This window comes from Myxocyprinus asiaticus, chromosome 3 (assembly GCF_019703515.2).
Source record: "Myxocyprinus asiaticus isolate MX2 ecotype Aquarium Trade chromosome 3, UBuf_Myxa_2, whole genome shotgun sequence".
Classification (NCBI taxonomy): domain Eukaryota; kingdom Metazoa; phylum Chordata; class Actinopteri; order Cypriniformes; family Catostomidae; genus Myxocyprinus; species Myxocyprinus asiaticus.
Window position 1 is genome coordinate 14145916 of NC_059346.1, and position 23111 is coordinate 14169026.

The following is a 23111-nucleotide window of genomic DNA, read 5'->3' on the forward strand; positions in this document are numbered from 1 at the left end:
ATTATTTTTTTATTTGATTTATTAAGAGTTTAAAAGTGGCCGTATGTGCTATTACTATGTAGTAACTTACTTCATTCACTGAAAAAAATAGTTTTTGTTGTAAAGCTTTCTATACTGAGTAAGTTAGTTTAAGCATGAACTTGAAAGTAGTAAGTAAATTATATATTTGTACTTAAATTCAAACATGTAAAAATTAATGCTCTTATAAATATTATTCATTAATGGTTGTTATCTTTACAGTGCGTCATCATGTATCAGTCTTTAAGTAGAAAACTTTGTCATATTTATTCGTTAATTTGAGTACATTTCACAGGTAAATAAAATAAGTACATTTTACTTATCTTTTCGAAGCTGGTGTTTCCAGTATGCACCGGGCTTGAATAATTAATGAGCTTGCATGGTTTCATTGTTTGCCAAATCTACGCCCTTGATGTTGTCTAATAGACTATATAGCATGCATTGAACTTCTCTGTGTAAGGCTTCCGTATGTCATGTGGTACACGATTAAACATGTTTATAAGGAAAGTTCAAAATGTGAAATGTTCCGATAAAATGTTATTTAAATTTGACTAAATGTACATCAGATTTGTAAGTAAAAGCTACTTTATTAACTGAAATGTTTAGGTTAAATTTACTCACTCACTTTAATCAATACTATGCCATGAAGCGAAGTAGATTTTACTTAATTTTATACCATTAAAAACTTTGTCCAAAAACTTGCGAAATAATACAAATTAAGTAAATCTTACTAGTCTTTTTTTTTTTCATTGTATTTTGGCAGGAATGTTGAAGAGTTATACTAAATAATCCAGTGAGGGAATCTACTTAATTTTTTTATTCTAAAGAGAAGCTGTATTTATATTTTCTGAATGTATTTATAACAAAAAATATATAGTTTGTTTTAGGCCTAGTGAAACTACAGTTAAATTGATCTGAAGCATGATAACGAGGAGCCATCCTCAGTTTACTTTCAGTTACTATGGTCTTATTATAAATACCACAGTTATATTACGGTTACTATATGTAAGAGCTATGGCATATTGTCGTAATGGCTGTGAAGTTGTCTGTAGCCTGTGGTCAGTTAATCTTTATTTTTTGCTGAAAGGAGCTTTATGTTTACCTTCATTCTGCGGGACTTTGACTTTGCTTCATACTAGATAATCTTCATTTTGATAGGCCTATAAGGGTTTGGTATTGTACACCGGGTTTTATATTTTTGTGTTTATGGTGGTAAAGGATTTGTTGAATGTTTTTTGGATATTAAAGTATGAAGTACCCCTAACAGAAAGTCAAACTAGAAAGTTGTACTTGTGTTACAATATAATAATAACAAATATAATAACCTGTGTTTATATTTTGAAGCCTTGGTCTAGCTATTCTGAGACAGTTTACTCATCATCATCTGACTGTTTTTTCCCCCCCCCCAGGCAATTTTCATATTGTCATCTTCCAGTTTCCTTAATGTCAATATTAAAGTAACATAACCGCTCTTCTTCTTGTGAAGAAATTGATCTTTTTGTAAATACAGCATTATTCAGAACTCTTTAGTCTAGATTAAAATGTGTTCAATCAGAGTATGTAGAATTTATTCTATAACTGTGAAAAGAGGGTCAATAACAATTACCAGCTGTTAACTTGGCATAATAATCTTTAATCGTAATCATAATTACCATAGTAGTAAACCAAAGACACAAAAATGCACACTTTTCTTCAACTTTCACTCAAAAAAGAGCTGATGTAGCTTAAAAATAACACAAGTCTGAATACCTTCATAAAAACCACTGCATCTAGTTTGTGCATGTGTCATAATGTATTACAGAGACATGCCGTCTTGTTGAGGTCTGGCTGCAGCTGATCTTGTAGCTAAACGCCCAGGGCTTTGGAATGCAGCGCCTGTCACGGCCTTTAGTTATGTAACACTGAGACTCTGAGGAAAAAGAAAGAGAGCATTTCCTCCTCCCTTGACCAGCCTCACTGTATTTTTTTTGTTTTTATTTTAAAGGAAAAGTTCACCCAGTTTAATATTCTTTTATCATTTACTCTCCCATATGACCTTCTTTCTTCTGTGGAACACAACAAGAGACTGTTTGCATACAGGTTTTGATTAACATGAGGATGAGTGAATGATGAGAATTAACATTTTTTGGTGAACTCCTTGCAGCATCAGATTATAATGTTGTAATAAAGCTGGAATATTTCTGCTACGGGTGTTGCTCCCCATGTCTCAGTAGTGTTTGACTGATTAGTCATGTATATGTATGTATATATATTCATATACAGGTGCATCTCAATAAATTAGAATGTCGTGGAAAAGTTCATCTATTTCAGTAATTCAACTCAAATTGTGAAACTCGTGTATTAAATAAATTCAATGCACACAGACTGAAGTAGTTTAAGTCTTTGGTTCTTTTAATTGTGATGATTTTGGCTCACATTTAACAAAAACCCACCAATTCACTATCTCAAAAAATTAGAATATGGTGACATGCCAATCAGCTAATCAACTCAAAACACCTGCAAAGGTTTCCTGAGCCTTCAAAATGGTCTCTCAGTTTGGTTCACTAGGCTACACAATCATGGGGAAGACTGCTGATCTGACAGTTGTCCAGAAGACAATCACTGACACCCTTCACAAGGAGGGTAAGCCACAAACATTCATTGCCAAAGAAGCTGGCTGTTCACAGAGTGCTGTATCCAAGCATGTAAACAGAAAGTTGAGTGGAAGGAAAAAGTGTGGAAGAAAAAGATGCACAACCAACCAAGAGAATCGCAGCCTTATGAGGATTGTCAAGCAAAATCGATTCAAGAATTTGGGTGAACTTCACAAGGAATGGACTGAGGCTGGGGTCAAGGCAACAACCACACACAGACATGTCAAGGAATTTGGCTACAGTTGTCGTATTCCTCTTGTTAAGCCACTCCTGAACCACAGACAACATCAGAGGCATCTTACCTGGGCTAAGGAGAAGAAAAACTGGACTGTTGCCCAGTGTTCCAAAGTCCTCTTTTCAGATGAGAGCAAGTTTTGTATTTCATTTGGAAACCAAGGTCCTAGAGTCTGGAGGAAGGGTGGAGAAGCTCATAGCCCAAGTTGCTTGAAGTCCAGTGTTAAATTTCCACAGTCTGTGATGATTTGGGATGCAATGTCATCTGCTGGTGTTGGTCCATTGTGTTTTTTGAAAACCAAAGTCACTGCACCCGTTTACCAAGAAATTTTGGAGCACTTCATGCTTCCTTCTGCTGACCAGCTTTTTAAAGATGCTGATTTCATTTTCCAGCAAGATTTGGCACCTGCCCACACTGCCAAAAGCACCAAAAGTTGGTTAAATGACCATGGTGTTGGTGTGCTTGACTGGCCAGCAAACTCACCAGACCTGAACCCCATAGAGAATCTATGGGGTATTGTCAAGAGGAAAATGAGAAACAAGAGACCAAAAAATTCAGATGAGCTGAAGGCCACTGTCAAAGAAACCTGGGCTTCCATACCACCTCAGCAGTGCCACAAACTGATCACCTCCATGCCATGCCGAATTGAGGCAGTAATTAAAGCAGAAGGAGCCCCTACCAAGTATTGAGTACATATACAGTAAATTAACATACTTTCCAGAAGGCCAACAATTCACTAAAAATGTTTTTTTTATTGGTCTTATGATGTATTCTAATTTTTTGAGATAGTGAATTGGTGGGTTTTTGTTAAATGTGAGCAAAATCATCACAATTGAAAGAACCAAAGACTTAAACTACTTCAGTCTGTGTGCATTGAATTTATTTAATACACGAGTTTCACAATTTGAGTTGAATTACTGAAATAAATGAACTTTTCCACGACATTCTAATTTATTGAGATGCACCTGTATATGTATATGTGTATATGTATGTATATACTGTATATATGTTTGTGTGTATGTGTGTGAACATGAATGTGTGTGTGTGTGTGTGTATATATATATATATATATATATATATATATATGTGTGTGTGTGTGTGTGTGTGTGTGTGTATATATATATATATATATATATATATATATATATATATATATATGAGTAAACAAACTTCCTGTATCCAGGACAGTAGGTGTCAGTATAGAGTCCAAAAGTACTACTGGGACCGATGGGATGAGTAAGAGCCAGCTAAAAACTTACAGGGTGCACCTTTAAGAACCATGGGTTCAGTATTACTTCATAATAAATCTTCCTAGAACACTTCCGAATTCCTATACTGTCAATTTACAGTATTTGATGAAGAACTTACTTTTTGGCCATTATTAAAGTAGCTTAATTAAAGAGCTTAATCTGACCCCACTTGAGCAGACATTACAGTGAGGGTTTTCATTGACAGGTGATCTTGTATGACACATCCATCTTTCGGACTCTGTACAGGCAAAATTGATAGAATTTCCATGTTTATTGTTATGTAAATCAACTAGGTTTTATTTTGCATTTAAATTGTTAATAAATTAGCATTATAAACTTTTTAGACCTCAACACAATACAACATTTTTTGGTTTTAATGCATAATCTCTGTCCTTTGTTTGGTAGAAACCAGGAAATGAAATTGAATGCTGAAATGCATTCTTTCAGCCATAGATTTGTAAGAGAATAATGGAGTGAAAAACAACAAAAAGGAGAGTTAGACTTCAGTATTTTTCAAAATAATGACAAATCTAAATATAATGCTTACATTTTACATTACATTTACATTTAGTCATTTAACAGACACTTTCATCTAAAACAAATCTCATGAACATTTATGTCACTGTTCCATTTGCTTACTGTATATGCATTTGTTTTTGTCCAGTGAATGTGTAATGGAGCAACAATTACCACCAACACTTCTTCATGTCCTATTACTGTTTTCTGTCTCTGTCTGCCCACCTAGAGCTCCAACAACAGGTCTTTCTTCAAGATTTCCTCCTGACTGAAATAAGGTTAATCACCACCACTTACTCCTCCCTTCCTTTCTCTCTTTCGTTCTCTATCTGACTTTAAAGCACTCAGCTCTGTATACTTACAGATCAGAAAGGGAATGCACAGACCTGTATGAAAGCACCTTACCTCTCCTTACCGTCCATACAAATAAAAGTGACAAAATCTTGTGATGTCTTCCTAAAGACTTAATAGACCTGTATGCGAGAGATTTTTATGTAGACCTCTTTATCTGAATTGAAAGTCATTATCTTTTATCTTTTGCACTGTGCTGTAAGGACTAATCCTTTTATCAGTAATTGTGAAAGTGTAAATGCTGTCTTTTCATCTTGAAGATGATTTTCAAAGCTTGCAATGGAGAATGCTTATGTAGCATCTAGAGAAAATCACTTGAGAGTTACAGTAAATGGAGTACAAAAACATCTAATCGCTTTCCTTCTATCTCCCTTGCTGTTATTATAGAGGTGATGGCTGTGAAAGTCAGTGTGTTTGGTTGTATGTAAATAATAAATAAAAATAGAAATGAGAGAATAGAGTGCTCCCAGATGCTATGTTAACTCTATGCATTAATCATTAATTAGCTCAAGCAGTCCACTCAATTTTCTCCATTGATTACGTTAAGCTTTAGAACATTTGTGTTAATTTAATTTAAATGCATTTCCTTACTATACATATTTTTGTAAATTATTTACACTCACTGAGCACTTTATTCGGAACACTATGGTCCTAACAAAGTGCCCAATGTGGTCTTCTGCTGTTGTAGCCCATCCGCCTCAAGGTTAGATGTGTTAGGCATGCTTAGATGCTGTTCTGCTCACTACAATTGTACAGAGTGGTTATCTGAGTTACCGTAGCCTTTTTGTCAGCTCTAACCAGTCTGGCCAATCTCTGTAACCTCTCATCAATAAGGCGTTCCCGTCCACAGAACTGCCGCTCACTGGATTTTTTTTGTTTGTTGTTGGCACCATTCAGCGTAAAGGGAGAGCCACTGTCCTGCAGAGTTTAGCTCCAACCCTAATCAAACACACCTGCCCTTAATTTTTTCAAGTAATCCTGGAGACCTTGATTAGTTTGCTCAGGTTTGTTTGATTAGGGTTGGAGCTAAACTCTGCAGAACAGTGGCCCTCCAGGAGCAGGTTTCCCCACCGCTGCGTTAGAGACTGTTGTGCGTGAAAACCCCAGGAGATCAGCAGGTACAGAAATACTCAAACCAGCCCGGCTGGCACCAAAAATCATGCCACGGTCGAAATCACTGAGATCAAATTTTTTCCCCATTCTGATGGTTGATGTGAACATTAACTGAAGCTCCTGACCCATATCTACATGATTTTATGCACTGCTCTGCTGCTATACGATTGGCTGATTAGATAATTGCATGAATAAGTAGGTGGACATGTGTTCCTAATTAATTAAACATGTAAGTTTGTAGTCAATAGACCACATTCTGAGTCCATGTTATCTCTGGGTTCTGAGCAGATAAAGGAGGATTTAAATTGAGTTTAGGGCTGCACCTAACAATTATCTTTTATCTATTAATCCAACGATTCTTTTTCCGATTAGTCGATTAATTTAACGACTAATTTGCCGATTATTCTAAAGATTTTTTATAATTATTACTTGATTAATATAACAATGAATTAACCAAAAATAAATATTAAAAAACTTGTCTCATTAATGTTTCAATATTGTATTAAATCATCTTCTCTTAAACACAAACAAATGTACAAGAAACAAAGTGTGCACTGCAGGGCATTATTCTGCAACAAAAAACAGTGTTACTATGAATGCAAACTTTAATACAGTAAAAAAGACACTATTAGCATAACATAAATATATATATATATATATATATATATATATATATATATATATATATATATAAATAAAAATTTCCAACATTCTTTTGAATGTCCATGTACTAAAATAAAATATTTGATGCCATGAGTGTACCTTCATTTACTATTACTATTATTTTGAATGGCCATGGAAAATGAAGTAATGTGATAACAATTTTACCTGGTCACAAAAAGTAGTCCGTTAATTTACCTGATGAACTTTCACCTTTTGCTGACCTTTATGCTTCACAGAACTAATGTGTGCTTCTGAATCACTTGCACCTTTATTAGCAACTGACACATAAGTGCCAACTTTACATGTCATACATTCTGCTTCCCACGGATCTCGACCTGGCGAAAGCATGGGAATTTTTTGTGAAAATCTTCTGTAAATTTGCACTTTCGTTTGGGCATTGTTTCCACTCAGCTGGCATTTGCTGCTACTGTCAAGCAACTGTTTGATGCCGAACACAACAGCGCTTCGCGCGTTCGCAGAGAGATTGATAGGCAGGAATTTGGCCAATAGTTGCTGCAAGCCTCTTATAATTGACCAATTGGTGTGCGAAAAGGCAGGACTTACAAAGAGGGGTTAAAGCAATGCAAATATTTGCGCACACACAATGAAGTATTAGACCAGATGCTCATCATAATGCAACTAAAGCCGAATCCTGGACATTTTCGCAAATTTAGAAATCCCGGCCGGACGCTTTTTTAAGGTCCGAAAAAGAGGACGAATGGTCACCCTACGTTAGCAGCGGTGCAGAAATTACTTTTAACATGGGGGCAATGAGGAAACATTAAGAAAATCAATTAAAGTGACTACTACTAACAGAAACACGTGTTGTAATACTAATATGTCATGCTTGGGTGGGGACAAAAAGTAAACAGGACTTATGGTGCTGCCTTGCTGCCGTCTTGACAAAGTTCTACGGGATGCTTTCGCTTCAAGTGTTCGTTCATGGCAGTTGTACTGCTGTGATAAGCCATTTCCAATTTGCATAGCTTACACAGCACCACATTGTTGGGTCTCTGGCTAAAATACTCCCATGCTTTAGATGACCGTAGGCGAGTTTTTTTTAGCTGCAGCTTGTTCTTCGGGGGAATCCATATTTAAACCGGGCACTGCCATTTTCATTACTCCATTGCGACGCGCCGACGCATGTTATGCAAATCGACGTATTTCTGTAATCGATTACGTTGATGAATCGTCCCAGCCCTAATTGAGTTTACTAAATTATTTATGTATTTGTTATGTACCTGGGTTTCTTTTTGTCCGGTTTTGGCTCTGCTGGTTTCCTCCGGTGGATAATTTTTTTCTGTCAGACTTTCGTCTTTGTTGAAAATGCTACGAATGCCAACATTACAAAACAAGAAACCTTACTAAAATGCCTTACGTGAAGAGAATTCAAAATTGAATCCTGTCTCCTTTTTTTTTCAGATGTTTTCCTGCCGTCAAGACATCCTGTTTAACCTTTTCTTCAATGTTCATCACTCTCCAAAACCAAGGATTGGCATTGGACGTGTGAACTAATATCTAAATCAACTTCTGTGACTACTCTTCATTCTCACCCACGCTAGAAGAATATGGACAGCCCACCTAAGCTAGCAGGGGAGACCCTTATTGTCCACCACATTCCGCTGGTCCACTGCCAGGTTTCGAGTTCGCGACAGTACTGTGGTAGTACGTTGAAAAGGAGCGGGAATCCCTTTAGCTGTCCGGAGAACCTGGGACTAAGCCGGACTACCTCTCTGCCTGAGAGAGACATTCTACAGAGGGAGGCGCTAGTGTACAGCAGCCTCATACAGACATCCAGCAGCAGCCTTAGCTCTAGCGACACTAATGGGGGTGAAGGGATGACAAGTGGAGAAAAACAAGGAAGAGGTGGAAGAGAAGGTGGCATGGCAAGTGACACTTCTTCTTTCACATCAAGTAACTCTGAAGATCAGGCTCAAACCTTGCAGATGAAAATACATGAACGGCCAAACTTGCGACGTAACCCCTTTCTGCTCAACACTGAAGACGAAGAGGATGAAGACAATCTGAATGGATATTTGGAAGACTGTTCTTTTCACTTGCATGGAAATTCACATGCATTACTTGCAAATGAAGACTTGTCACCTTTCCACTTACATGACCTTGGCTACAACGCTGAACCTTTTCTATTGCATGACTCTACAGAGCAAAAGTGGTGTTCTGCAAATGGCCCAAGGGGAGCAGCAGAGAGCAGAGACAATACAATAGGTGGGACTTTTGATTTGTCTACTCACTTGGAAGGCCTGAACTTGCTGAGATTGGACAGCCAGCGACGTCATGGAAGCAGTGGTTCCACCCTCTCAATGGATTGTGGCGAGCAAGAGTGGGGTGAGGATGATGATGATGAAGACCAGTCCATGCAGGGTGGCAGAGGAAGCTCCGAATGTTCCAGTCTGGCAGCGCCTCACTGCTCCTGTTGCGGTCTTTCCCAGCCATACCCTGAACCTTTCCCAGAATCATTTTCCGAGTGTCACCACAGCTATGCCAGTGATTCCTCCTGTAACAGCTCGGATGGAGTGCTGGTTAACTTCAGTACAATTTACAACAAAATGAACTACGTTGTCCCAGCAAAGCCATCACTCAATATCAATAGTTCTGCCGACCAAACCAGTTTCTCTTCTGTGTCCGAGCTTGTTGGTATGTGCGGGACAGAGTGTAGCAGTGGACATGGAGCTTTCTACCTGGACTTACACACCTCCCCGACAGAACCCCCAAAGTATCCTTCAGCCACTCAAGAATGTGCAAACTCTTCCTCTTCCTCTGTATGTCCATCTCAGCCACAAGGTGCCACAGTGGAACTAGATGCCAACTGTAACTCATACCACAACCACCTTGGAAGTGAGGCTTTGTCCTCTGCTGAAACCTCTGCCAATGACCTCACCTTGTGTCTTCAAAGCCAGGCTCGCTTGGTTGTAGCAACGCAGAATTACTACAAGCTTGTGACTTGTGACCTTTCTTCCCAGTCCTCTCCCAGTCCGGCGGGGTCATCAGTCACAAGCTGCTCGGATGAACACAGCAAAGGAAGTCCCACTCAGCCAACAGAGTACTACCTATTCCAACAAATGAAAGAGGATAAAGAGGAAGAGGACACAGAGCTGGTATATTATTTGATACTTTCAGTAATAACTTACATTTAGCCAGTGAGCCATGATTAGGTCAGTTAAATTTCAAAAGTTAAATTTCAATTATCCTCAGCAATGAGACCTCACTAAATCTACCTTCTTATTTTTCTTCTTGCTCTTACTTTCCTTTCTTATTCTTTACTTTCTTTTCCTTTCCTTTTATTAGAATGAAGCAAAAACGGAGGATGATCCAAATTTGACTGACTCTACCCATGATAATGTCATTGAGGGGCAGGTGTATATCAACATCTCCACACCTATGACAGCCTGCAATACAGTTGGTACTTTGGGAAGTGGTCGCCCCCGTTCCCGCAGCTATGATCGGAACTTGAACAAGTCACCATCTCCTCACCTCAGATCGCTGGAGCGAATGCTAAGCTGCCCAGTCCGCCTAAGTGAAAGTGCAGCCCCAAGCCCGCCCCCTCCACCACGGGTCACTTCTTTTGCAGAAATAGCAAGGAGTAAGAGGAGAACTGGAGGGTCATCATTGCAAAAGGGCGGCATGGAGGCCACGTCTACACACTCCCACTCTTCTGGAGAGTTCTCACCCATCGTGGAAGACCTTCAGCAGGGTCAAAGCCACAGTCTGCCGCCACTCACTCGATGCCACAGCCAAGGGAGCTGTGATATGTCCTACCCACATAGACCATGGAGTACACCATTGCGAGAGTCACCGGGAGGAGCAGCCAAACAGACTCGAACCAAAGCAGAAGGTAAGAGCAGGTTTTTTTGTCATAATTACTGTAATTGTGTGTTTCCAATTTGTAAAATCTGTACATGTCTTTTAAATTCTAATTTTATAAAAGCTCAAAATTCTCTTGATTTGATGTAAATAAAACGGCAACGGTCTCAACAGTTAAAGGTAGGTCTGTTTGACATGTCAAAAATAGTGTTACCCTGTGTGCCTTATTTGTTCTTAAATATTTTGCAATAGCATATAGAGATGAATTAATTTAGTGATTAAGTATTTTCCTGTAATCAAAAACAAAGCACACATGGATCTATTTTAGCATTATGAGTGTTGCCATAGAAACCATAGAAGAGGATGTAAACAACCCCAAGTAGAATCTCCAAATTGCCATCTCATAATTACAGTAATTCCAACATGATAGGAATGGCAGCATTTGATCTACAAAAGAGGATGGCTGCATTATTGCAAGAATGTCATTTGCAAGAGCTGGATTATATACATAAGTCTTCTCAAGTAAGGCTTTATTTTATTGTAGATTTACTTTATTGTAAATTAATTACACTGAAATTGTGTTCCACGTTCTTTCACCATTATTTGATACTTATAGTTTTTTCTTTGTCTGTTAGTGCCAGTTGCTTGGTGGTTACAGGTTTAATATAAGTAGCAGGTGTGAGGATAGCTCCTGATGTTGAATTCTGCTGTCTTTGCATTGTTCTTTTCTGAATAGTGCTGTTGCGCAGCCTGGCATCCAATAGTGACTTGTATTTAGGGCCTCTTTTTGACTGTGTATTGGTTGGGTAGCAACAAATATAGATAAACATGAACTTTTCTTTAGCATTTTAGGCCTAGCTTAGCAAACATTGTATATTCTCAAGAAGTACAAGGTCAATGAATTTGCCATTTAGGTGATTTGTACACTATTGCTTTTCAGTCTCTTTGTTCTCTTTTGGATCGAGAGTTCATTGCAAATTTGCTTCAAATTCACCACTGATTATTTTCACATGCATATGAACTTTGCGGCAAACTTGCTAAAGGTTTGCTACAGGTTCGCCACTACCAGTGAAGAGCTGCAAACTTCTGGCAAACATTTGCAGCGAATAATAAGCTCATTTGCACATGAAAATAATGAGCGGAAAATATGCTACAAATTTGTGGAAAGTTTGCGGCTAGTTTGCCAGAACTCTAGATTTTTTGTCTACTGTAAATGTAAACATACCACTAATTCTCATTGTTTCACTCAGTATGTTTTCATGCACTTAAAAAGTCCAATATGAGTCGGACTAAAACAATATTTCGTCTTTTTAAAATGTAATGTAAGTGCTTTAGTCTGACTGAAATCGTACCAGATTATTACAATGTCTGACTAACAGACAGAGATAATGCAATTGTACACATTAAATGTACCATAATTGGCCTTAGCGTGGTATGCTTGCTTCAAAAGACAGCGGTGAATTTGATGTCCTTCCTTCAAATGTTAGATTACGCATTGGTTAATGTATATCTGGACAAACAGATGAAGACAGTAGCTCGACTATGCAAAAACCTGTTGTAGCTCGATTATAGCAGCACATGTAAACATCCTGAATGTAGATTTGCTAGTAGAACACTGGGCAATTGCTATGTGGTTGCTCAGGTGTTTTTTTTTTTTTTTTTAGCACATTGCAATGTGGTTCTTTTGATTAAATGAGGTATCATTCATGTCCATAACACAGATGGTGCAGGATGAGTTAAGCACCCAAGTTATACTTAGGGTTCAGGGGGCCTGGGTAGCTCAGCAAGTAAAGACACTGACTACCACACCTGGAGTCGTAAGTTCAAATCCAGGGTGTGCTGAGTTGGGGTTTCTTTAAATCTGTTATAGTATGATCAATAGTAACAATAATCCTTGCTTTAGCATGTACCACTAAATATGTTCTCAATCCTCTGGTGGGCTATACAGACAACTATGCTAAGTGCAGTAAACAAAATGCCCTACAGCTACTTGAATTTGGAATTGATTACTGTAGTTATTTGTGTAATATTTAAGGATTTACACATAGAGAAATATACAAGAAACCTCTATTTGATATATTGATAATCCCTACCTGCACATTGACCAATAAAGAAAAGAGAGGCAGGGGAAAAAATAGGAGTTTGCCTGTATACAGGTTAGCTTGCATGGGTGTGTATTCTCTTTGTGTGTTATGTACTATGCTGCCCCTGCTGGTTGTTTACTGTGTACTGCCTGTGGACTGAGAGTCCTGACATCTGAGTATACAGGCAAGTGGAGCAAACAGCTTGCGCAACAGCGGAGTGACGTTTCAGACACACTGTGCACAGTCAAAGCACATATAAACACACACCCAGATGTGTACTCAGAGGAGCTTTAGAAATGGGCTTTTCCTCACATTTTGGTCATGGTATCCTATTTATTTTGTACCCCTGTTGGATAGCAAGTTTATGACTCCATGTCTGCAGGTCTGTGGGTGTGTGAGAGTGCTTTTCTGATGTTTTTATTTATTTATTTATTTATTTATTTATTTTTATATGTATGGGTTTGTTTCTCTTGCTTAATAGGATCCTGTTGTCTCCTTGCTATTGCTACCCTGCACTGCTGGCTTTCATTCCAACTGCTTTAATATGCTGTGTCATTGCCATGGCTTTTCTGATAGAGTTTAAATTTAGATTAAATAATTTATTCATAAAATAAGTATGTGTACAAAGACAATTCATTTGAGTTATAATGATTTATTTATGAAATGCTTTAGATATGGTTAATGCCTGCACTATTGTTGTTCCCTAAACAGCTAAGTGCTACTTTGTCTGCCGTTTTATCTTCAAATCTTGGTCTTTATCTCTCCTACTTTCATCCCCCCTCCTGGTCCTCCTAGAAGTAGTTTATTTCTCTCTCTTTTCTCTCACCTTAGGTGGCCTGTCTAGCTCCACAGACTCCTCTCCAGTTGTAGTTCGCTATAGCAAAGATCAGCGTCCGACCTCATTACCCATACAGCCCTTCACTTTCCAGCACCAGTTTGGAAAACCCCAAGCGAAGCCTCTCCTTCCACTTCTAGACGGATACATTAGCCATATGCAGGCTCGAGGAGCTGCAGCTCCTGAAGGTGGTGAAGACGACTCGGAAGAAGACCACAGGGAACCTCACGTGTCCTCTAATGCACCAACAATTGTGCGGCCATCTCCACTGGGCAGCTACTCACCTGTTCGCCTCCAAGGTGTGCCCATCTCTTCTGGAACCTGCTCAACATGCACTCCAACCCCGGGTGGTCCGAGACCACCACATTCCCTCTCTTGCCCCATCTCTGCTGGTCTTCTGCCCCGGCACACCCCACCTGAAGTGGTTAAACAAACAGGGACTCCTAAACTTGCTCCCTTACCTCCTACGCCACCTCCACCCCCACTGATAAAGCAAAGCTCGCTGATGCCTGCTTTGCCTACTAGAAGTCACTGTTTCCACCGTGGCAATTTGACTGCTTTGCCGACACTTCCTAGCTCTGGTTTTAGTCCTCTTGGACAGTTGGAGCCAGATCCACAGGAAGAGCCAGTTAAAGTTTTACCAGTGTGTGTGTCACAACGACAGCCTAATGGTAGGTTTGGTTGAGGGTATCAGTAATGTGTGTGTTTTAATTGATTGCCTAATTCAGCCCTTATACAATGGTGTGATGTTTTCAGCCTTTGCTCATTAGGAGCACTAGATCTGGATAAGTTATTGATCTCAGAGTGTTAAGCTTTGCTCACACTGTATCTAATTTAGATTTGTCAAATCTGATCATTAGGATAGACTGTCTGTGCTGTAATTTTGCAAGTGATAAAATCGGATCCATTTGGCCATACAGGGTTGTTATTGTCAGTAACTGATACGCCTATATAAGTTGCAAAAGTAATGACTTAAGCATTATCATGTTGCCAAGAGACCCACTCGTTCACTCACTCTCTATTTACAACATAGCAAATACCAAATAGTTCAGTACATGGACAAAGAGTGAACGAAAACGAGTAAATTCATTGTTTGTGAATGGCGTGAAATACACGTTGTGTCCCGAATTATGAAAAAACCTTTCTGATTTGACCAGACAGCAATCTGATTTTAATCAGATTTCAAACCACATATTAACGTGGTTTTGATAGTTTTCATAAAAGTTGGATTTCATGGTTTTGTTTGACTTCAGACTACAAACAATTAAAGGATTTGATTGGTATCGGCCAAAAAACGCATTTTAACCATCTGAACAAAGTCTTAGTAAACATACTGTACATTGCTTCCATACTTAAAGGGATACTTCTCCCAAAAATGTTAATTCTCATTTTTCTTTCATCAATTACTTGCCCTCATGCCATCTCAGATGTGTATGACTTTCTTCTGCAGAACATAAACGAAGATTTTTAGGAAGAATATCTCTGCTCTGTAGGTCCATACAATGCAAGTGAATGGTGACAAAAACTTTGAAGCTCCAAAGAGTACATAAAGGCAGCATAAAATAATCCATGAGTCTCTAGTGGTTTAATCCATGTCTTCTAAATTGGTTTTGGGTGAGAACAGACCAAAATGTAGATCAATTTTTTCTATAAATCTTGACATCTGCAGTCTCCTTGGAAATCATGATTTTAAAGCTACACTATGTAACTTTTTTTTTTTTGTTAAAAAAATAACAAAATGTTATGAATGAGAGAGTGCAACCATAATCCATCTTCCTAACCATGTATATATACCCAAATACACTTTGATAAATCTATAATAATGAAATTATATTTTCATTATAATTCAGATTATTGAAATTAATCACTGGATTTCACGGGAAATTGCATACATACGTCATTCCCCCGTGCGTGTTGATGTCATATCCATATACATAGAAAATAAGATCCGGCTACTCTAGCGCGCCTGTGGGAGTAGCGTGAACCTGAAAGTTTGTTGTCACAACGAACGAGAAAAATTGACCATGGATCATTCAAAATGGCAAACCTTTGGGGAATCACCGGTTCTAAAAACAAAGAAACCCCGAACAGAGCAGAGTCTACAAGCAAAAAGGGAAAGCGACAGAGTTCTTAATAAAACCCGAATCAACATTGGCTTGGCTTTTCAGATGTGTATAACTCCGAGATCTGAAAGGATTTATAAACGACCCAGAGATGGCTTTTTTCATACTCAACAGGTAAGATATTTTATTGATATGGTTTATGTATAGTTGTGTAATCACACACACGCATCGGTGTGTGTGAAGTGAAATACAATAATTATACTGTAATTAGTGCAGAACATTTCACTTGCTAGCACACGTGTGTATTTTTCTTTTAAACAGCAATAATTTATATATATAAATCCTTTAGTCCTAGGCTTGCCAAGGACATGTGAGCCTTGAAATGATGTTGACCACTGACAACATCATTGACAGTCTATAAATTAGTTACTACCATGGTCTATTTGGCCAGAATATCCTGAAGTTATAAAAACTTTACAATGTTTGAACTTATCAGACTAGCAATCGTTATGTCTCATGTTAACGAACGTTGCCTGAATTTTGTAATGTCATCTATTTCAAAACATCAATGTTTCCAATAAGTCAAAACAACAGCATAAGATATGGCACTTACCTGCTCAGATGACATGTTTTCAGATATCCGTCTTTTCCTTTCTTTCGTTATTTATTTTTCCATTTGCTCTGATAAGATGGCCTGTATTCATGTGTACACCGATGCCTCAAACCACATTCATCTGCGCAGAGGAGCAGAGCCGAATCACAACCAAAAGAGTGTCCTTCCGCAAGACGCATGCAGTTTTATTTTTTAACCACTAGAGAGCCAAAAATTACATAGTGTAGCTTTAAGCTCGATTATACTTTGTAGTGCCATCTAGCACTTTGTGCATGCATCAAGCACTAGGAAATGTAATAGAGCTTGAAATCATGATTGTGCTTAGAGACTGCAATGGAAAGATGTACAGTAAAAAATGAGTTACATTTTGGTCTGTTTTCACCCAAAATCTATGAGAGTCAGAAGTCATGGATTAAACCACTAATTATACGATGATAGAATTTTCATTTTTGGGTGAACTATTCCTTTAAATCTTGGCTTTTCTTTAACTGCTGCTAACAACATCTTTTTCTTGTCTTTTCTATCCCTCTTGTTTCCCCCTCTGCTCACATGTTTTTTCTTCTTTTTTGCATTGTATAATTTTATTTTATTTTACCTTTGTGACTGTACTGTTCTTACTTTTTCCTTTTTCTACTTTCCCCACTATACATATGTACATTCTACCATCTAATTACAATACTTCTTCCTCTTTCTCTATCTTCTCATTTTCATATTTTATTCTTCCTTCGCAACCATCCCTCTTTTGCCCCACAGTGCACCACCTTTCCCCGCAGGCACTGAAATGGAGAGAGTACAGACGAAAGAACCCTCTGGGTGTGGAGCGTGGTAAAGGCGGTTCCCCTCCTTCTCTTTCTTGTGCTCTGGAAACAAAGAGACCTGGAACTCGTGTCATTCGACGCAATGTGTTTGATTTCCCTCCGACCAATCAACCGCTCAGCTTCAGCAGACTGAATGGTGCTGAACCAATTTCTATCACCCAATAGGAGTTGAGGGGGGTGGGTCCAGAAATCTGAAACAAAAAGGCGGGAAATATTTCAGTGTTAGAGTGGCATAATAATAACATCTGACAACACCTGCATATTTTTTCCCTTTCATGTTCATCTTGATTGTCCTATTTTGTCTAGCTGTGTGTCTGTGTTTGATGTAGTTGCTTACATGCTTCTGTTTGATCTCGTTCTTTTTTATAGGTCATTCATTGAGGCAATTGCCACAGTGCTACAGCGATTTCTTGCCTGATTATTTCTCTCAGGCTGAGCGCCCCCCAGAGGAATTCTGCTTATCTCCTGATGCTAATACTGATGTGTCCATCTCTATAGACCTGCTGCAGAAAAGAGGTTTGTTTATGTATTAATTTTTATACTCTGTTTATATATCTGGCTTTACCAGTGGTCCGAGTTCAGTCCAGGACTACTTGTTTGTCCAAACAATAGTAGACATGGATGGGGGAGAAAGGGACATTAAAACTTTAAATTGTGAAAGAAAATATTTCATTATTTTTCAGTTAAGTTTGGTTGCGCGAATGGCACAGAAATTACACCCCCACGGCACTAAATTTTTTTTTTTGATGGCTTTCATCAAAACACGACGTCAAAGGTATTGTACTTCTCTTAGGGTATCAATGAATTAAATTCCATTGATGATTAAAATTTTAGTGCATGTTTGAAAACAGTCGAGATGAATGAAGACTCTGAAAGTTTTGGGTAATATTACTTTTAAAAGTAACTCATTGGAATATTGCGTTACTCCTTAAAAAAAGTAACTTTATTAAAAAGTTACTTTTTATGGAAAGTAAAGCGTTACATAACTTTTGTGTTATTTTTGCATTACTTTTTTCTCACCGCCACTCTCTCTTCTGCTATGCTATGCATTCCATACAAATAAGCCATGCATTGCATACAAGAGACATTACAGGTCATGCTAGCTACTGTACAACACTCTTGTTAAAAAAAACATACTAAACTGATATTTAGAAAGTCTACAATCAGTAGGTCTTCACGTCATATTTATAATAAAGACTCAATAACAGGAATAAGCATGATTTGTTTTTCCATTGATATGACAGCTAACATGAATAATGAAAAATAACCACTGTCTTACCAAATGCAACAAAGTTTGACATCTGAACCTGCATCATATGTCATCATATGTGGTGTCCATCAACAATGCCAACTTGAGATGTTTTTCAGAAGTCAGGATAAAAGTCAGTGGGGAATGCCAGCCTAACATGTTAAAGGAATAAGTCTGATGAATAAATGAATATTTTTCACTTAAGTCATCTCAGTGCAGGCTTGTTTTGAGTTGATCCACGGTGCGTACTGCAGACAGACTACTGCAAACATGCATGTTGATACAACTTGAATGGAATCGTTTTTAATGCTACCAAAATGTCATAAAAATGGGATGTTTCACAAATCACATTACTTGTTTATTATAAAACAAAAATGTAGAATATTTTAAGAAATTAAGACATTTTGTCTGCGTACACAAAGCATGTAGTTCATTGCTCGCAGCTGCTGATCCACAGTCAGCTTTTCTCATCCCATTCTCCTAGATATGGGGAGCTCTAACACAGAGCAGTTTGGCTGCATAAGTCAGTAAAATGAGCAAGTATTTCACCCTGTGTATCATGCTGTGGCCAGTGGAAGGCTAGTCTTATAATCCTTCTGCCTAAATGCATTTACTGATTTTTTAATGCAGTGTGTATTTACACATGTATCAATCGCATTTCACTCAACCCAATGTTGAATGTTAAGTGCTTTAACACAGAGAAGTTCAGATGCAAACTGATCCTAGAGAAGTAATTATGGGCGGCTTTAAAACAAAGCAGTTCGGATGCACAAACAGTCAGCGATCATTACACGTTGTATGTAGTTGTATAATAATGCCGTGACCATGAGAAGACTTCTCCGGCTTATGCCTGTGCTATATTATTCAGTGAAAATGTGTTTACACAATTTTAAAAGCAGCCTACATGAATCAGTCGTAAGAATCAAAGTTTCACTTATCCGAATGTTACATTTTTGACAAAATGTTGCCTTATGAGGACACATATCTTAATTCTTGCTGTGATTGTTATGACAATGGCAAAGTTTATGGCTACTCATGTAAGTTCCAGTGCACAAAAAAAATCAACCGCTGCAAATGATGAGTACAACTGGATTCCACTGAAGTGTTCAGATTTACATTCCTTTACCAGCAATATTTTGCAGTTTTTAAAATAAAAATCTCAGGGTGGGCTAAAAAAAGACTTGTTGTGCTCTGCTCATCGCTGATAAGCATGGCTCATACTCTCTAGAACTACAGTACCCATCATGCACACACATACTACAACTTCACTGTGCATCTCTGGTTATCAAGCCTCCCACTTGGTAGAACTACAATGCCCATCATGCACTACGTCTCCTCCCCGAAGTTTGCACACTTTTACTCCTGATTTATCGTAATATGGGGAAAGGAGAGGTGTAGAAAAGCAACGTGCTACTTATTTAAAAAGTAACTCAGATATTATGGTCTAAAATAAAAAAAATATATTGCGTTACTTTACTCGTTACTCGGAAAAAGTAATCTGATTACGTAACGTGTGTTACTTATAAATGTTACCCCCAACACTGGACTCTGATTTGTGTTGCATCTGAAAAAATTTCCAGACTGGCATTTATCTCTATATAGTCATTTATTGAGCAATATAATAACCTCAGCAAGCTCATCTTTAAAGCTGAATGTGGTTAATGTGCACCTCATCATCCTGCAGTGAGCTCTGTAGCTCTTAAATGAATTATAGGAATATTGTAATGCAGACACACTTCACTCCCACATATGGATCTGCAGAGAATTTTAAGTGTGCCCTTGTGAGGAAGGATTTGAGAGAGTTCGGTGTCTCTTGATGTTATTCCCAGTGGGGCCTCCTGTCAATCAAACATGGACCATTTGCTTTCTTCTGATCTCCCGTACAGACAGATCCAATCATCAAGACATGCAAGAATGATGTAATGTGTGTCTATGTGCGCATACACTTTGTCTGTGTATAGTGTCATAATATAAATAGAAATATATCATAGAATTTTTTTTCTCTTTGTGCTTTTTCTATCCTATCTTTATGTCCTTTGCTTGTAGGTTTGGTGAGGGCAATAAATACGGCAGTCGATCTGATAGTTGCTCATTTTGGCATTAGCCGGGATGCTGGAGTTAAGGTACTACATTAAATGTAATAGTAAAGGTATTACTTCAACTACTTGAGTTTAAGTGTCTCACTAAAATTGCTCAGTATAGGCATAAGCAACATTGACAGTGGACACCCACACACATTTGAATTTTCTCTTTTTTCCTCTTTTAGAATAAATTGGGGAATAGCTCTGTTAGTCCTAACGTCGGTCACCTGATTCTAAAGTATCTGTGTCCTGCCATTCGTGAGATACTGCATGATGGATTGAAAGCCTATGTATTGGACCTAATCATTGGGCAGCGCAAAAATCGGCCCTGGAGCGTGGTGGAGGCCTCCACACAACTCGGTAAGAGAGGAATATGAGAATGATGGTGATGATGTTACGGATGACATGGATGAGAATGAAAAACATGATGGAAAAATGCTCTGTTCTAGGTCCCTCTACACGGGTTTTGCATAGTCTCTTCTCTAAAGTCAGTCAGTATTCCGAGCTGACCAATCACAATATGAGACTCAATGCCTTCATCTTCGGCCTGCTTAAGTAAGCCTTTTTAATTTTTCATTGTGGTTTACACTCTCTTCTCTTTTCATCATCTTGCCATCCTGATCACTCTTTCTAATCATGTTCATCTTCACACTGCTTATGAAAGCATCTTTTAACATTGACATGTTGGTTAAAAATATGTCTGTGGTTTTGTGCGTGTCGGTGCATTCCTTTTTTGTTTTTGAATCTCTGTGTACTTTTACAAGGTTCTGAGGGCACCATTTCAGAGCTTTTAGACTTCTTAAAGGTATAGTTCACCCAGAAATGAAAATTCTCTCATCATTCACTCACCCTCATGCCATCCCTGATATGAATGACTTTCTTTCTTCTGCTGAACACAAACTAATATTTTTAGAAGAATATTTTAGCTCTGTCGGTCCATACAATGCAAGTGAATGGTGGCCAGAACTTTGGTCCAAAGATCCAAAAAGCATATGAAGGCAGCAATAAAAGTATTCCATATGACTCCAGTGGTTAAATCCATGTCTTCTGAAGCGATAAAATAGGTGTGGGTGTGAAACAGATCATTTTTTTTTTTCATAAATTCTCCTCCCTCACCAGTAGGTGGTGATATGCACAAAGAATGCAAATCACCAAATATAAAAGAAGAATGTCAAAGTAAAATTGAATGTAGAGATTTATAGAAAAACATTACTGATATATTGATATGTTTCTCACCCACACCTATCATATCTCTTCTGAAGATATGGATTTAACCACTGGAGTCATATGGATTACTTTTATGCTGCCATTATATGCTTTTTGGACCTTCAAAGTTCTGGCCAGCATTCACTTGCATTGTATGGACCTACAGAGCAGAGATATTTTTTTTTTAAATCTTTGTTTGTGTTCAGCAGAAGAAAGAAAGTCATACACATCTGGGATGTCATGAGGGTGAGTAAATGATGAGAGAATTTTCAAATTTATTTTAGTTGTCCTGTGAGAGACAGATAACATGGAGTGAGATGTACAGATAGAAAGATGATGGTTGGAGTTGATTGATGGAAAAGAAGGTGCTCCTTAATATATAAAAACAGATGTCTGTTTGTCTTTCAAAGACACTAAAGTTATTCAGTGCATTATCTTTTCCCCATGAACAGAAGAAAGCTTTACATTCAGTATTGGGTAATGAATTAAGCTAGTACATGTTCATTACACAATACTGAATGTAAAGCTTTCTTCTGTTCATGGGAAAAAGATAATGCATTGAAGTACTGCAGTGTCTTTGGAACAGAGCTCATTTATAATAACAAACAGTTGTAAAAAATGAGCTCTGTTCCAAAACCTACTGAGCTGCCTTGCTAACTACTGCCTTCCTGGGCAGCTACTTTGTAAAGACCAAAGTTTACTTTGGTTTTCTGCGTGCCGCTATGTCTCGGACAGTGTGCATGAAGCGCAATTCATTATTAGCACAGTATGCACATGCGCCTGGTTTTGATTGTATTAAAGAGTATTACAAAGCAGTCATAGTGTGCATGTGTCGAATGCGTCCATACATGCTCACGATCAAAAGAGTATACTTTGAAAGGCTAGAGTACTTGATCATGCATGAGACGTAATAACATGCGGAAAAAGAATGTATACTCTAGCCTTAAGGCAGCATCCTCATAAGTGGCTCATTTGGAACGCTCTACAGAGGCAGCAAGTCCATCAATGGTCACTCACACATCACACAAATAGTTTAAAATTTTACATTTCTAATCTGCATTTTTATCTAGTCGTCTGCCATTTTGGATAGACTTTTTCACTTTTTGAGTTTGCCTCAATGTGATGCAAGTTTGCCTTAGATTCTGTCCAAAACGAGGCATCTTAAAAGGGACCATCATTTTGCTGCCTACCTTTTGGAACAGCTCACTAGGTTTTGGAGAAGACCTTAAGTGCGTGATTTTATTTGCTCTGTAACAAGTCGAGCCTGAAAAACTCAAATCTCACAGTCCAAAGCTCTGCAGTGAGATTCTAGAAGTCTTTACAGATCTTCAAAGGCTCCAGTTTCCCTTTGATGGGTCTTGACATATTCAGCTCAGCTCATGTACAAACTTTCTCCTCTCCACCCCAGTTAAACATACATTCAGACACACAGCGCTTTGATCATTAGTTTCAATTATGAATTCTGCAGCATGCTGATCTCTCTCTGTACTTCTCTCTCCCTCTCTCTCTCTCTTAACCATGGTCTCTATGCTTCTTGAGATCAATACGAAGTACAGTAGTT

General features: G+C 38.2%; 1 protein-coding gene across 3 annotated transcripts in view; it reads left to right on the forward strand.

The window, feature by feature from the left end:
* Nucleotides 1-23111, forward strand: part of LOC127418356 (AP-4 complex accessory subunit RUSC2-like) — a 32871-nt gene that overhangs the window by 1373 nt on the left and 8387 nt on the right. Inside the window, exons 2-10 of one of the 3 annotated variants that reach the window (XM_051658963.1) lie at nt 4882-4930; nt 8202-9895; nt 10086-10632; nt 13517-14191; nt 16950-17150; nt 17384-17530; nt 20310-20386; nt 20530-20704; nt 20794-20899. In XM_051658963.1, the coding sequence (XP_051514923.1) occupies nt 8348-9895; nt 10086-10632; nt 13517-14191; nt 16950-17150; nt 17384-17530; nt 20310-20386; nt 20530-20704; nt 20794-20899 (3476 nt within the window). In that variant the 5' untranslated portion in view covers nt 4882-4930; nt 8202-8347. The remainder of the gene's footprint in view (nt 1-4881; nt 4931-8201; nt 9896-10085; nt 10633-13516; nt 14192-16949; nt 17151-17383; nt 17531-20309; nt 20387-20529; nt 20705-20793; nt 20900-23111) is intronic. The other 2 variants (XM_051658953.1, XM_051658972.1) reach the window with 2 other exon arrangements.